The sequence below is a fragment of the Hyposmocoma kahamanoa genome, unplaced genomic scaffold (genome assembly GCF_003589595.1).
Source record: "Hyposmocoma kahamanoa isolate Upper Pololo Valley unplaced genomic scaffold, ASM358959v1 78, whole genome shotgun sequence".
In the NCBI taxonomy this organism is placed as follows: domain Eukaryota; kingdom Metazoa; phylum Arthropoda; class Insecta; order Lepidoptera; family Cosmopterigidae; genus Hyposmocoma; species Hyposmocoma kahamanoa.
In genome coordinates this window covers 17,480,015-17,496,592 of record NW_020653945.1, presented here as the reverse complement: position 1 = coordinate 17,496,592, position 16,578 = coordinate 17,480,015, and the positions used below count along the sequence as shown (strand labels likewise).

The following is a 16,578-nucleotide window of genomic DNA, read 5'->3' as shown; positions in this document are numbered from 1 at the left end:
AGTTTTAATTTTTTTTTTATTAAGGCTTTGGCAAAGCCATCAGCCTAAACTTGAAGTTTAATTATGTTTCTGTAATTATATGGCCGCCACAAAGAGGATAGGCAATTTGAGGCGGCGTGTTTGGATTGACTCGGGATTCCTTAAAACGGGCCGATACGGGTATTTTAGTTCGAGATTCGTATAATTTCGCGTTTTAATCTTCGATTAAGGCACAATAGCACTATCCTATTCCACTTTAAACTAGATTTCACAAAATAATTGACAGTCAAAATAAAAACGACACTTTTCCCTCCAAAAGTTCCAGAGCGAATCATAGTTATTAGTCTTTCCAATAATAGCGGCCACTCGGCCACTTCTTTTCTTAATTTATTGCTGGCCATGGAAACAAAGTCCTTCAGCCGAAAACATAAAAATAAATTTTTCTGTAGATATGGCCGCCACAAAGAGGATAGGCAATTTGAGGCGGCGTGCTTGGATTGACTCGGGATTCCTTAGAACGGGCCGATACGGGTATTTTAGTTCGAGATTCGTAGAATTTCGCGTTTTAATCTTCGATTAAGGCACAATAGCACTATCCTATTCCACTTTAAACTAGATTCACAAAATAATTGAAAGTCAAAATAAAAACGACACTTTTCCCTCCAAAACTTTCAGAGCGAATCCACTTATTCATAACTTCAGTCTTAGAGATGCGATTAACTGCTATATTCGCGTAACACGCTAAATGCTAAATTTTTATAGCGCGATATTTAAAGTGCTAAAATTATAACTTTTAACAGCTCAAGGTCGTGTGATAATGTAACGAATGGAAAAAAACGTAAAATAGTTGACGTGCGCTAACTTGTTAAGTATAGCATCTATGGTCTATCTATAGAATAGTTTACAGTTTTTCATGGTTAGTTACGACCGACTTCATTTGTTATGTAACTATTACATAATATAGTGGTTACAGGTTATAGACGATAAATCAATGAGCTTCCCTTCATACTTTAACAATTTACTATTTACAATTTGCACAAAACTTTACACTGGTTATTTACAGTAAACATCGAGTATATAACCAAAAATAGAGACGAAATGTCATTTAATTTGTTTGAAAACTATTCTGCCATAACATTACTGTGACAACCACAAACGTGACAACTGCGCCCCGATTGGCTAGCCCGAGTTCGAAACAATTGACGGGTGTCGTCAAATGTTTCATTTCAAATCGACCAGTTATCTTGAGATTTGTTATAATGGACGAAAATTGCAAAATTACATATTTAATAATTAATTATCGATGAAATGTGATTCAATTTGTTTTGTAATTAGATGTTTTGCTGTTTTTCCCACACCACCGAATAGAACAGCACGACATTATTAGAGATATTATCTTTATTACAATAAATACAGAATATTTTTTGGAATGTATATTCCAATTCTAATTCTCCGTATGGAGACGTACGCACAGGTCAGTAGTTGGCCTGTCTATTTCAGTGCAAACGGGAGTTGATATTTATAAGAGCTGTATCGCTAATATGTTACCAGGAATATATGGCCCTTATTTCGTCTCTATTTCTGGTTATACACTCGGTGACAGTAAATTACACTCATAATAATTAATAATAACGCACACACTCGTCCTTTTATATACAAATATTACAACGACTTATTAATTAAACACACGCTAAAGTAACTAAATAAATCCAAGTACTTAATTATATCTTAATTTAAATAGCTTCATCAGACGAAATTTTGCTAACGTTCCACCATTCGCTCAAAATCGTATTAAAACGTAACCAAAACTATAATTTACAATATAACTACAATTATAATACTTGCTAAATGCTGAGTATAGCATTAGCGCTTAGCGTACTCAAACGTGAAATTTAACATCAATAAACCAATCAGCTATTTCGCGTTTCGCATTAAACGTTAAATGCTACAAATAATATGTGAAAGTATTTCACGTTATAATTGTTTCAACCAATGACAAGAACCGTAATTTTCACATAGAATATGAAAATGAATTCGTGTATAAAATGTAACTATTAAAACCCGCCATTTTTATATATCGTTGATGTCAATCACAAACCAATATTACTCAAGAATATTTTTTTTCTATCCTATAAGCTAATACTTGTCAATGTCAGTGACTTGATTTTTTTTACACTGCCTCAGTGTGTTAGTGGTTATTTCTACTGGCGACTAATGGGAAAAAACCCACATATTACCATGTGGTGTCAAATGGGATAAAAAAACCTGTTGTTGCCACGGGCTCCAAATGGAATGTAAGATATCAAAGTAGTTGCCAGTGGTAATAAAAAATACCAATTAATGTTTGTTTATCACCGTCATCGAAAGAGAATAAAATAAAATTCGAGTTTAATGCGTGGGCAGGAAATTGCTTAAACACTACGGAGTATCGCAGGACGTATTGCAAGATTGCAGGACGGCTTGCACGCTGCGACTACATTCAAAATCCTACATTACGCGGCACATGACAAGGCGGACTCCAATGCAGGATAGTGAATGATCATCAATGATCCATTTAATAGACACAGCCTGTTGGTGTTGGTAACACTAAACAAGTCGTTCAATTTAACCTCATTCGACTTCGTTCCTATTTCGTTCGTTCGCCCTCCGCCTCCCTCCGCTCTGCCGCCTTTGCCTGTTTGTCAAGCTCGTTTAACCCGCCATTTTGTTGCAATTTCGCCGTGTAATCTTTATAGCTGCAGTTAATAGAATTGTATAGAGACATTTTAGGTTTTTACCAACTAAATATTTGTAAATACGTGTGCAGTTCAACAGTTTTGTTGAAATGGACGGCCCACCATTCCGTGGGATGCGTGGTGGCCGCGGCGGGCCGCCAGGAATGAATGGCCGAGGGCGAGGCGGGTTCGATATGCGTGGACGGTAAGGATTTACAATACCTATTTACTCATCTTATACAGTACCAATCCATGTATCATCATTTCAACTTATAACAATTATATCATCCAACACAGTACATGTGTAAGTACATGTCCCTAAAAAATATTGATCGTGGTTGAATTGAGGTTATGTTCCAAACTGCACACTTTAAGTTTGTAGTTATTTTACAAATTTGTCTGTTTTAAGTCTTATTATTGTTAGGGTGGCTTATTTAGGGCCTGTGGACCACTAATTGTGGAGGCAAGACTCGGTAATTAAAGAAGTAAAGTAAAGAACCTGTCGGCTGCCCCAGAGCCAAACCTAGTAATTGTTTTAGACAAAATTTTACAAGAGAGCCAAAAAACACAAATCAGGGTTGGCCCTGAACAATTTACCCTTCAATGTAAAAATAGTAATAGTATTAGGTAGGGAACCAATCAACAAATTGATGTCACAAAAATGATTACACTTATATGTTTGGAAGGATAATGGTGCTGGTGAAATCAATTGCACATGGTACATGTCAACTTATATCTCAGGGTGTCGGACACAGTGGCAGCTTTTAGATCTTTGTGATTTAAAGCGCTGAGTAGTACTGCAACTGTTATGGACAGGCGTGTAGTTTACCACTAAGCGCACAAGTTGTTCGTCTTGTCACTTGGTATTATAATAAGAGAAAAATTCTGTAGTCACATACTAAACATTTTTCATGGACGTCTTTAATTGTACTCATCATCATCATCATCAATGTTTATTGGAGAGGTTTTATACTTATCATTGATCTTGTGGATTAGTACAATAAGATAGTAACTGGAATTTTTAATTGATTTGTTTTCCAGCTCAGGCTAGCTTTTCAACCAATCTGAAGTATAGTAATTCATATTAAGAAAAATGAAAGAATGTTTTGTTTAAGTAAAATGAACTATCATAAGCATTTAAGGTAGTTCCCTTCATATCTCATTGATTTTTTCGACTCTGTATATATTCATTTCATTGTTTTGTAAAACAGTTTGAGGTCACTTGCCGCGTCACATTTCCTGCGCACTATTTCCTAATTCAAATATCCAGTATGACACTTTAACCACTTAAAAACCTAGCAAGTCACAAATACTTGCTATATTTTGAACTGGTCAAAGTGACTTACTAGGATTTTGTCTGGTCGCAAAGCGGACTAGACGTGCCTTACTAGGTACTTGACTGGTCACAAAGTGGACTAGAGGTGCATTACTAGGTTTTTGACTGGTCACAAAGTGGACTAGATGTGCCTTACTAGGTAAATTATAGGATTTTCAAGTGGCTGTCACAGCAATTTGGTGCGTAATTACTCAGGTCTCTGAGTAATATAGTTGTATGTCTTCTATATAGGGAGTGTTACATATGTATGAGGCTGGAGTAAGTTACATATCACTATTAAGAGGGCAATTTTGTTAGGAGATGCAAAGTCGCTTTATAGCAGAATTTACAGTATCTACAGGGTGTAACCGAAAGATGCTGTGGAAATTCAAGGTCATAGAGAGTTAATATCAAATAGTAAATTGGCATTGATTTTTGTAGAAAATTATGACTAATTAAATAAATTTCATTTTAAAAAAATTACGAAAATTCGTCGATATCGGTATTAAAATCGTGCTCTAACATCACTAACCTCATCCAACCACTTTGAAGTTAGTCAAAAATGGCGGGAAAATTTAATGTTCAATTTGTTTTTTATTTAAAAATTGTAGAGTATTTTAGAATTACAAAACCATTTTTATACAATAAGATTCAATACCTACAGTTTTGTTTTTGATTAATAAAAATAAAATGAATATTGACCTTAGAGGATGGAAAAAAATAAAGGAAAGGAGGTGCCTTATCTACGGAAAAATGTCCCTACCTAAACAAAAAATATCGACCACAAATGGCGGACTCAGTGTTGTACCATAATCATATATCATAATCAATATCGACATGCAAATGTATGGCTTGAATGTTGAAACTGTTGTTACTGTGTTTTATGTTTGCAAATTTGTGTAGTTTACTGTAATCAAAGTATGATTAATACTAGGCTATTATTACTAGGCAAGTAATGAGCCATCTTAATCAAAATTAAATATAAAGTTATTTACCAATAAATGTAACGGTGAAATTGCATTAACATAGTTACATTCAAAGTTTATTAAAATTTGACTCTGCAAAACGGAGTGAACAAACGAAAATGGTATTTGATCCAATGTTTTTGTTCGGTGGTCCTAAAATTTCCAACCGCTCTTTCTTATTTTTTCATTTGTAGGTAAACTTTAAAAATAATAATAATGAAATAATAAAACCTCGTAGTGGATTGTTTCAATAACAGAATATCAATAATATGTCTGCTTACAAGAACAACACTATGTCAAAATAATTGTTATCATCAATCATCAAAATAACAAACAGGCAATCTAAAGTAGTTTATTCATAAAATAAACTATTTAAATGAGTCTAATTACATGAGATATTTCGGCTATTGTATGATTTATAGGCAGAAAATAACACATGCCAGTGTAATGTAACATTCGGTTGATTTTCGCTTTTTCTACTGCCGCACCCCTTAATGTTGCAGCGACGCATTTTTATCAATACTTAATTGTTCTCACTGTTAATATTTTTGTCCATTTCATTGCAATTCATGCGAATAATTTACTAAAACTTTTGGACAAACGTTGGTTTTGACATTTGATGTCAAATGATCTGATATGATACGGATGTCAAAGGGTACTCCAAAAATCGTAAAATAAGGACAGTTGGTATTGGGGATGATGTTACTTAGGTATTTTCGATTCCCGTGTTTGACATAAATCAATGTAGTGCTATCTCTTGTAGCTTACCACGGCACGCAGTAGTTAAACACAGACAATAAAATGTTTATATTTTCGCCGTCTAAATGCATCATATACATATAATATCTGATTTATATATGTCAATGTAACATGTCCTTTGGTTTCCATAATCTAAGGTAAATTTAAAAGAATGAATTTTAGCACTGAATCTTATAATTCTACTAATTTTAAGTACGAATGAAATAAAATAATAACTAGTGCTATGTAAATAACAATCCAAAATCATTCCTAGCACCTTTTACAGTCCATGCTGTTAGACTTCGAATGTATCCAGGGCTGCGTTTTACAGTGATTCTATGAAATCAGATATAAATCTATTCTTTCAGTGTTTTCAACCGTAAAATGCGCTATAATATTTGTGACATGTGCTCAGAAGTACAAGTTTTGTAAGTAAATAAATAATAAAATCTATTAGGTCACGTGTTTACGACAACTTCAAAGCAAGTGCTTGTATGAGATTAGGGATGTTCGAGTGCGATTTTAATATCGATGACAACGAATATCGTAATTTTTTGTAATGAAATTAATTTAATTAGACAAAATATTCAACTAAAATATCAGTGCCAATTTGCTATTTGAAACTAACTCTACATTCTTGGATTTCCACTGCACCCTTCGGTTACACCCAATTCAAATCACCCAAGACAACCCTAGTCAACATTTTGAGATTATGCCTGCCTGATGTCGGAGTTTCTCTCGGCTCTTGGTTGTGTAGGCGTTAATCAGGCTAGGCTAGTGTTTCAGACCATTGGCATTGTAGCCAGATATCTCCAGGATGTATCATTGCATTCCTGGAGATGACCTTAGTAGCTGTTGGGATTCCCAAAGAAGGGTAAAGTCTAGCTTTAACAAATTCTGCTGCCTCTTTATCCTGGACATTGGACTGGTCTAGAACCTAGCGCAACACCACATTATGTACCTTCTTGCGACTACTGTAGGTATACAATTTAATTAGCTAACACCGTATTTCTATTTCCTACAATACCAATTTCTTATGATGGCTCCATCGATTTACATAATGATCCTGCCAACATCAGGGTTAAAAATGACTATGTGCAGTAGTTTTGAAGAAATGTTATAAGTATTATGGTGAACGACAATAATGACCTCTTGAACAATATAACTCCTACAATAGTGGAGATTCTGCTCTTTTCATTAGGCAATGAAACTTATTTAAGGGAGCATAACCTAAACAAAGTTGTAAGAAGTTATTTCTAGGATGTGTGTTATCCTCAAACTAGGATCTCTGTGGTGGACGTTCTTGAAGAGCTTTTTACCAAATTCCTTTTGCCTCAAAAGTTTCTTTCATAAACAACAATTGAAGAAAATAAATATACATAATATTTATTGGTTATCTTGTGCCCAATGTGTAACTTTGGTGATGTCCACAGTGGCGGACCAGGAATGAGAATGAGAGGTGGTCCACCTCGTGGTCCAATGCGCGGAGGTCCACGGGGCTTTCGCGGTGGGCCCATGCGTGGCGGCGGCGGCGACAGGGGCGGCCGCAGCTTTCCTCCCGGCCCACAGGGCCCAGGCCCACATCCAGTCCCTACTATTGAAACTAGAGGAGCACCTCCACAGAGTATGTGTTATGAAAATTGTATGATGTCTAATTACCACATGTTTCTCGGAATATTTTCATATGCATATAAGGCTATTGTGTAGGACTTGTTTATGTGCTTTTAGATTCTGTGTATAGTAAATAAAATCAATTCAGGTGGATTAACTTAGGTACATGTTGCAAGTTAAATTATTTATTGGGATCAAAGTTGACTGTAACAGGGTAAGTTACCTACCCTTCTGTTCTGAATAAATCATCATTTTGAATCGTAATTATCTTAGGAGGAGGGTTCAACAGAGGTGGTCCTGGCGGTATGCGAGGGCGGGGTGGCAGAGGCCGTGGAGACTTTGTACCTCGTGGCGACAGAGGTGGCCGAGGAGGAATGGGAATGAGAGGTGAGACTTAATTATACATAAATCATTTAATACGACACTTATTTACTACTTATGGAAATATAAGAACATAAAAAATGAAATTTGAAAACATTTTCTGTTAGTTAATAAACTTTATATACTTTACTTCAGTAATTTATTGATAGTCAGCATGCATCTTTCTTATTTATTATATAATAATTTTAAGTACCACTCTACCTAGTAAAATCTACAAAGTTTGGTTCAAATTTATAGGTCGAGGTGGACGTGGTGGTCACGGACTACCTGGTGGTCCCCCAGGCGGCCTTCCAGGTCCGCATCCCGGTTCAGCGCCTCACGCAGGCCCTGGGCCTCATCCAGGAGCTGGTGGACCAGGGCCGGGTGGTCCCCCAAACATGCCACCGAGGTCAGCGCCTGCGCCTCATCAGGGTGGTGCGCCTCCACAACAAGCACCACCATTCAAGCGAGGAGGCGGCCCGCCACTTGGAGGACCAGGAGGACCACCCAAGCGAGGAAGGTCGGTTTAAAAAATAGTGTTTATATAAATCTAAAATTAAATGGATTTTTTATCCACACAGCCACAAAAGCAGTGCAATTTTCATATCAGTTAACATTAAATGAAGTGTACAAGTTTGTTCATGGCCATATTTTTCGACAGATTCGATGGTCCACGTGGTGGTGGACGCCCCCCGCAAACCGGTGGCTACCAGCAACCGCCACACAGTGCTCCTCCAGCTAATGGTTATGGACCACCATCGTTAGTATTTGTAACATTTACAGTAGTTAGTTTTATGAATTTGAGTATCATAACAGTCCAGAGTAGAGTCTTACAAAGCGCGAATTTCCACACCAAATCAATCCCTTCAGGACGTTTTTTTTGCAACATGATGAGCCAGAATCTTGATAGGAATGTGCCGTCTGATACACACATGACGCTAATTTCCCAACTGACAGAATGCTCACTACAGTGCCAAGTATTGTATTCCTAGCTCCATATTAAGCATGTGTTTATCTGCAGGCACACAGGATATCAGCCGTACGAGTCGCCGGCGGCGGCGGATCCATACGCACCCCCGGCATATAGCACCACTGGGTAAGTCGTGCAATGACCACCATGTTATTTAAAGAACCACAGTCACACAATGATGATCACTATCTAAAGATAGGAATTGCCGTCTGATACATAGATGCAGAAAGTTTAGATTCTGAATAATATAATAAATGTTGATTAGCAATGTTGGGCTCGTCACTTGTAGTATATGAGTACATTTTCAATTTTTAGCTCGTATCAAGGCAATAACTATTCGACGCCTGTGCCAGCGCAATCGGGGTCGGGTTACAATTCGGGTAGTTACGGATCAGGCTATGGCTACTCAACGGGCGGGCAGGGAGGTTATGAGCATGAGGGCTATGGGTGAGTACAAAAACAAGTCTACTCAAGATTAATACTAAACATTTGGAAATGATACTAAATTTTATTGCACACCGTATCGTGATTTTGGCTTTGTTTGGACGTCCGTTTTTAACACTCGCAACATCGCACCGCGTCGCGATTGTTGAGTTGTTTTTGCCTCACCTACCCTGCAAAAAAGTTTATGAAAAGTATTGACAAAAATGTAAATGGCACAGGGGCGTAGCGGGGGGCGCGGGTGACGCAGGCTACGGCGCGGCTGAACCCGCATATGGCAGCGGGGGGCCCGCACCTGCTTACGACTCTTACTCGCAACCTGCATACAACTCCTATCAGCCACAGCAACCTCAGTATAGCAACAGTTATGGTAAGTACAGGAAAAAATACTAACTCGACGCACCGGTGAACACGCTCATATTTCCGCAATTGGGACTATATATAAACAATTTTTGTACAAACTTTACAAACAAGCAATATGAAAAATAGGACATGAAATAAAACACAATATGCAAAATACAAGTACCTGATGTGTGCAAATATTAGTCGAAAATAAGTAGAGTAAGTGAAATCAAATTTTAACTACAAGCGATGATAGATCACAGAGGCACCAACAAATGCCTACACTATGTGAGTGTCAAAAATTAGGAAACTGGCTTAAAATCGAACTAAGATTAACAAACATAGAAATAATATGTAATCTATAGAAAATTTAAGATTTCGGTTGAATAATGCCAATGTATGTAGTGAAACTAAAACATTGTTTTTAACCATTGCAGACAACATACCACATAGTTCACTAACAATTGTTTCACAAAATTGAGACAATAAATGACTAGGAGTCGTATTCCAGAACTCTATTCAATGCTCAAGTCAGAACTTGAGTATGATTTCAAGCACTGGAAATACAACGCTAATGGCAAAGACTTGTGTGTGATTTCTGGTGCTTTAAATCATACTCAAGTCCTGACTTGAGCATTGAGTAGAGTTCTGGAATGCGACCCTAAATATTATTACCTATATTATTATGTAGTAGACAATATTCTGTCAAAATATTAAAGTAACGGCGCCAAAAAAGAAAAAATATGGTACAGGAATTTTAGTTTTGTGTAGTAAGGTAGACTTGTGTGTATTTAGTACTTACCAAAGTTAAGTATTTTACTAAATTTAGGTATAGCTTTATGTACAAGCAAGGTATATACCACACGAACGTACTTTAGTTTAATTTTCTGCGTTACCAAAGTTTTAAGAACAAATGATTAGGAAATACCAAACAAGTATTTAATTTTATTGCAGTATTATAACTAGTGATCGTTTTGGGCCAACAGCAGAATGCTCAGATGTGGTTTAAGAAAAAAACTGGTGAAATATTTGATCAGACCAAATGAAGTGCTATTTTAGTGAAGATGCCAAACGAGAAATATTATTACTCCAAGTACATACTGAAATTAATCAAAACTAACCAAAGATTTTCTAAATAGTAATTTCTTAAAGCACATATTTAATTGTTTCCATTACAGGAAGTTGGTGATCTGTTTCATATTAACAGAAAGATACGTCAATAAGCTTCTAAAATACGCCACAAATGAAATAGTCTACAACATTTTTATGAAGCTATTGGAATATACTACCATTCAATACTGGTTTGTGCTAAATAAGAGCATCAAGAATTCAGAATAAGAGGTATATTACGAAATGATGCGTTTTTACATAAAGGAAACAAGAATTTTATGTTATAGTAACAAACAGTATTTTCTGACTAAAGGTGTGATGTTAAACATCGTTATTATTTGACAAGAGGAAGGGTTCTGAACTTGTATAAATATAAACAAACTTGGTTAATATTTTCTCTATGTGAGCAGAATTTTATTTATATTGGAATAAATAATTGTCCTATGTACTTAAAATAGTTATCAAATTATACATAATGTTGTTTTGGAATAGGTAGGGTACCTATTAACTTAATTTTGAAGACACCATTCTGTCACAATGCTAGAGATAAATGAATAGAAATGTAACAATTATAAGTGGATACTTGTACGTGTGTTCAGAGCCCTTGTAAAGTACATTATTAGTCTATGACATCTCAAATTTCAGTGACTCTAATAGATACGTTAAATTCCCTTAGGCATAAATTGTAATTTCTGAATGGTATTTTAGATACCATAGCAATTAGATGTTAAGAACTAAATTCGTAATAAAAATATTAAGTAACTTGTGTATATTTATTTGTCAAACCAGTTTGAAATATAGAAAGTAAGAGTTTCATGCGATTTTTTTTATAAAGAAAAAGATCAAACTCCCTGCTCTGATTAAATGAGCTAAATTTTCAACATGTAGCAGGTTGCACAATGTGAGCTAACTAACGCAGAACATAAATAATCAGCACAAGGAAGACTAATCTCATTCTGCAGATTTAGGAATATGAGTGTGATCTGAAGTTAATAATTTTGTTCTTGGGTAAATAATAATAACCTTATAATAAATAGGTAAGTCTGGATTAGAAGAGATATGTGTATAACAAAATACACTAAATCGTACAAATATAGTAAATGTCCTATTATTATTAACAAGTCTATTAAAGAACTAATTGCACACATATATTTGCATTCTTGTGATATGCACAATAAAATTAGAGATAACTAATAAAATTTATTTTTCCATAATAATTATACCATGACTGGCACTTTTGAGCCAATTCTACATTCTTAGAAAGTTCAATATTGAAAGTTACATTTGATATGTGTATGTACGTAAATAATACTCTCTTGCTTTAACTATCAAGAGATATTAAACTATTATTTTATATGATATTTATTTGATGTTGATATAAGAAAATGTTCTTAAATTATTTTAATCTCAAAATCTACAGGACGTGACTTTATTATAACACTAGACGACTGCAGGTTGTTTCCGTTTGGATTATATCAATAAGCACTGTTAGATCTGTAACCAAGACAGAAATAGAACAAAAAGTCCACTTAATTATAAGTTCTGTAAACAACGTATTTCGTTAACACAGAAAAGTCATTTGGTTTTTCAAATATATTTTTAGAAGTAGCAAAAGCCCATTTTAACACCTTTTAGGGGTAGTTAGTTATGAAAATTGTAATAATAAATGTTGCATTTTTTGCTTTGAAGAGTATTAATACTAAGAAAGAAGTTACAGAAAGACAATTAAATTTTAATTGTAATAATCTAACATCTGAGTAGACATCAATATTTTTATGATGACTGCACTTAATTATTTTTAAAAAAGTTTTGAAAGAGGTATTTTAAATAATAACTATTATAGTGTGTTATTACAGAAAGGTGGAGTTGGTCGCCAAGTTTATAACTGGATGTTTTTTTATAAACTGTCACTCGTATCATTAGAGGAATGTTGTAGTTAGTGCATTTCTGTAGTATATCTCATTGCTTGCAAAATTTATACCAAAAGATAACCGCACCTTACAGTCGGGCAAAATATAAAGGTTGATGAGTTACATTTAGTCCCAAATTATGTTGTGGAATTTATTTCTACTACAAGAAAGTTTGGGTATTTGCGATAAACATAGACTTTAAGACTATCAAGGTTATTCTCTAAACAATTACCTCTAGTTTCAGCGTTTCTTTCACGAACTTGCTGAAAAACACAGATGTTAATGATTAAAATCATGGGTGTGTTCCTACACTTTTTTTTAATAAATTATGAGTTACACTGGGGTCATAAAGTGACTTGTCAGCCTTTAAGTTGGGTGTTTATTTCATAAATAATACAATTAAAAACAACAATTATTCAGTGTTGAAAACTATAGACAAAATACTAAATAACTTGCCACTTTCTTTTCATAATATTCTTAATGGATTAGTCTCCATTTACTAAAGTTTCAACTATCTGCAATGAATTACTAAACAATAACTGTACTGTTTAATTTATTATCACATCCACTAATTTAAGCAGCCAAATATACTTCGAGCGATCGAAAATGACAGGATATTTGCACTCCACATCACTGAGCATGGTTAATGGAAAAGAAAATATGTGATTATAATACGGTAAGATACAAAGAGTACCTTATTAGTTATAGTTTGTAATATAATCGTATTTCTACCTTAAAAGGTTTGACAACTAGTAGGTTCGAGCGTTGAGGTCCACGGTTCTCATTTCGATATCGATAGTTGGATATCTGGCAAAAAAATAAGCAGTAAATTATACGTTATTGTATCATTTATATTCGTAAGTGGAATATTTTATACACAAAGCTCAAACGCATCATACTCTTAATATGTAAATTTTCTGTATACTGGGAGATAAAAAAATAACTGTCCATTTTTTTCTTGTGCATAAGATTCCGTAATAGAACACATTATTGAAATAACACAAAAAAAATAATAATTTTTTATGTTAATATTCCCCAATAATTTTTAACGCGTGGTGACGGAACGGAGTCTGCTAATCATCGGGTGTCAATATTGTTCACAATTTTTCGGAAAACTGAAACTTCGAAAGTTATTTATTTTTAAAGTATTTGAAAAAAAAAACCGAACATGTATTTTTATTGCCATTATACAGTATGCCCCTTTAAAATGGTCAGCGGTTTTTTTATCAACCTGTATATATCAAATGTCTGTGGTTAGCATTTGCGATGATTATAGGCTACATAGACATTCTTCAACCACATAACTTTGTGTACTCTGCTAACAAGTCGACAAGCTTCTTTTCGATGGTATAAAATGCACTTAACGTTCTTACAAGTAGGTAATTAATTATAGGCTCTTCATAAGAATTAATGTTCTACTTATGTGTTGCGTATTACGAAATATGAAAATTGAAATGTGGACTAATATTCTGATGACATACATATGAAAATAGTTACAAATATGTAGATGTAAGTATTTCAAATATAGGTACTCAAATGAGGTAGAAGCATACTTTCTTAGCATGACCAGAAAGATGGAACAATTTTGAATAGTCAAGTATAAGATTTCCACAAGTAATCTAGAATTTAAGTAAGTACAATCGAATCTTTTACACACTTAACTGAAGGCAAAGATTAAGAAATTAGGTAATCAAATCAAAGTTCTATGCTGAGAGCGCGCCGTTAGCAGAAGGGTCCTATGCGTACGTAGTTATGAATCAAAGGCCACTTTTTAAGATATTGCACTTCTAAAAGTCTGAAAAATAAATAAGTATGAAGTATCAGGATACTTCAGTTATTTTAGTTGTAAGACAGGATACGGATACATAACAAATAAATTCATGAAGAAATGCACATTATTAAAAGTATCCATAAGCGTTGAAAAAGTTGTACAAATGGTAAAATCGGTGGTAATTATTCATTCCTATTTACATACGTCAAGACGATAATATACGTCAGATGATATAGCAAACCATAACAATGTACTATAAATTGTTCTAAGGTAATCTAAATACTTACTCTGTTTCCATATTGTCTTAGGCAGGTTATAGTTTTAAGCCTAGGATTTACCATACAAATTACTAGAAAACAAAAGTAGCATAATAAGATTTTTATGCACCTATTTGCCTATTTCCGGAGTTGACAGGCTTGCTTGCACTAAACTTTTATTACAAATGTAAAAATTTCCGTCATTGTGAAACGGTTGTCATAATAATTGTTATGTTTCAGAATATGGATGAAATGATATTGTGAAGACAATATCCTGACATTGAACTGGATTCCACTGTAGGACAGCAACATGCATACATGGGTTGACGAAAACAGCAGTAGCACGTACGTAGATGTTAGTATCTTTACCTTCAATTCCAACTTCTTCAAGTTGTCGGACTAGTTTTAATGCTTGACATCGATATTCGTGCGAAACATATTATTTCGTCAAAATCCCACAACACTCCGATCAAAACACACGAGGATTCTGTTACGGGTAATATTTAACGGAGCTAAAACTTGATCATCAGCGAGTAAACCATTGCTTTCATCAACGAATCTGTATCTTCCATTTTAAAATGGCTATAGCCATAACTCATTCAAAGATCAGTTGTATTTACCCGTCTACCCTTGACACTATCGATATAGAAGGGTTAAGTGTCTGCATAGAAGATCCCGAAACACAGATCTGGAACGGTGAGGCGAGAGGATGACATGAACCTAAATTATTAATCATTATTGTTTGTTCACAGGAAAACCTGCTGGTAGCCCTTGGAGGAAGAAAAAATAATAGACTGGGCGTCGTAATAAAGTTTTATGTATATAATATTTGGGATTGTTTTATTTCAAATCTCCAATATGGTCGGGAATGCTCTTAGCGATCGAAGTGGTATTATTTGAACCTGATAGCAATAGATATCAGCCTGTTGATGGATTAGTAGAGTGGTATGTAACATCCTTGTGCAGAACTTGATTGATGTTTTGATTGATCAACCATTACTTCTGTGATCCAACATACTTGCGACATTGATCGCACATTCGTGTGATCAACAAATCTAAATAGTGCCAAAAGCTAAACTGACAAAATGCTTCATGTCCAGATTTAGTGGTAAAGAACTACTGGCAACACCAAGTACATGCGGCTTTATCCACTCACCCTTGTTCGGTACAGGCATAGATCTACTAAATCTATGGGTACATGACAAATTATTAATGCACTATTTATCGCACATAATTATACTAACACGCATATTAATTAACGTTTGAAAAAATAGCACGCCAAATATTTTACGTCATCCAATTTATTTCAAAAGATATTTTTGTTTTATTCATTATATGCAAATGTTTTGTTTATATCTTTATTATAGAAGCTACAAGTTATGACTCACTGATAGAAATAGAACGAAGACTTTCCTATATGGTGAAAAAGACATTTATACAGTTGTACGCGGATAGGTCTCAAATCAAAGGGAAAATAGACGAGAACACCTGAATGTGGAAAATATAAAAAAAATGTTAGATGGAGGGACTATTTGAGCACTGGGCACTTTCCGCCGGAAGTAAAAAATATACGAGATGGCCGCCATACAAATTTCAGTCTTCTATCACGGAGACTTAGGCTCAACTCACACTGGCGCATAGTCGAAGCGTCGCGACGCGTTGTTTTTCGCCTATAGCATATTCATGTCTATTTTCTCATTATTAAGGTACAAATTTGTGTTATGCAAGTATGGAGTCGCGCGTCGACGCTTGGTTGCAGTCGAGCGGCTACGCGCGTCGGCGCGCTTTAATTGGGCGCAGTGAGGCGTCAGACCACACTGATCCGGACGCACTAATGCGAGAGTCTTTGCGCGTCACCAGGCGTTGTAGTTGGAAAACAGATTTTTTTTTTCATATACAAAAGTTGAGGTTTATTTTTCAAATTTCAAAGACTAAAATAATATATTATTTAAATAAAAATCAGACCTTTTTTTCTATCCGTGTTTAGAATATTGACTTGACTTTGAATAATTTAATCTCAATGTACGGTAATATTATAATGTTTTTTCTTTGCTGTTAAAGCAATTTAGTAAACAATATAACAATCGCAAGCTAA

General features: G+C 34.8%; 1 protein-coding gene across 3 annotated transcripts; it reads left to right on the top strand.

The window, feature by feature from the left end:
* Window positions 1–2,627: 2,627 nt before the first annotated feature.
* On the top strand, window positions 2,628–15,272 carry LOC113232876 (collagen alpha-1(III) chain-like). 3 transcript variants are annotated; one of them, XR_003310662.1, is made up of 10 exons: window positions 2,628–2,898; window positions 7,145–7,335; window positions 7,596–7,709; window positions 7,941–8,202; window positions 8,344–8,442; window positions 8,704–8,778; window positions 8,968–9,099; window positions 9,315–9,463; window positions 14,724–14,828; window positions 15,236–15,272. XR_003310662.1 is itself a non-coding variant. In XM_026467748.1 (9 exons), the coding sequence occupies exons 1-9, from the start codon at window positions 2,804–2,806 to the stop codon at window positions 10,622–10,624; spliced, it is 1,128 nt and encodes a 375-aa protein (XP_026323533.1). In that variant the 5' UTR covers window positions 2,628–2,803; the 3' UTR covers window positions 10,625–10,689. The 3 variants fall into 3 exon arrangements, 2 of the variants coding, with proteins under 2 accessions (XP_026323533.1, XP_026323535.1); XM_026467748.1 differs by lacking the exons at window positions 14,724–14,828; window positions 15,236–15,272 and adding an exon at window positions 10,614–10,689; XM_026467750.1 differs by lacking the exons at window positions 8,968–9,099; window positions 14,724–14,828; window positions 15,236–15,272 and adding an exon at window positions 10,614–10,689.
* The last annotated feature ends 1,306 nt before the right edge of the window (window positions 15,273–16,578 follow it).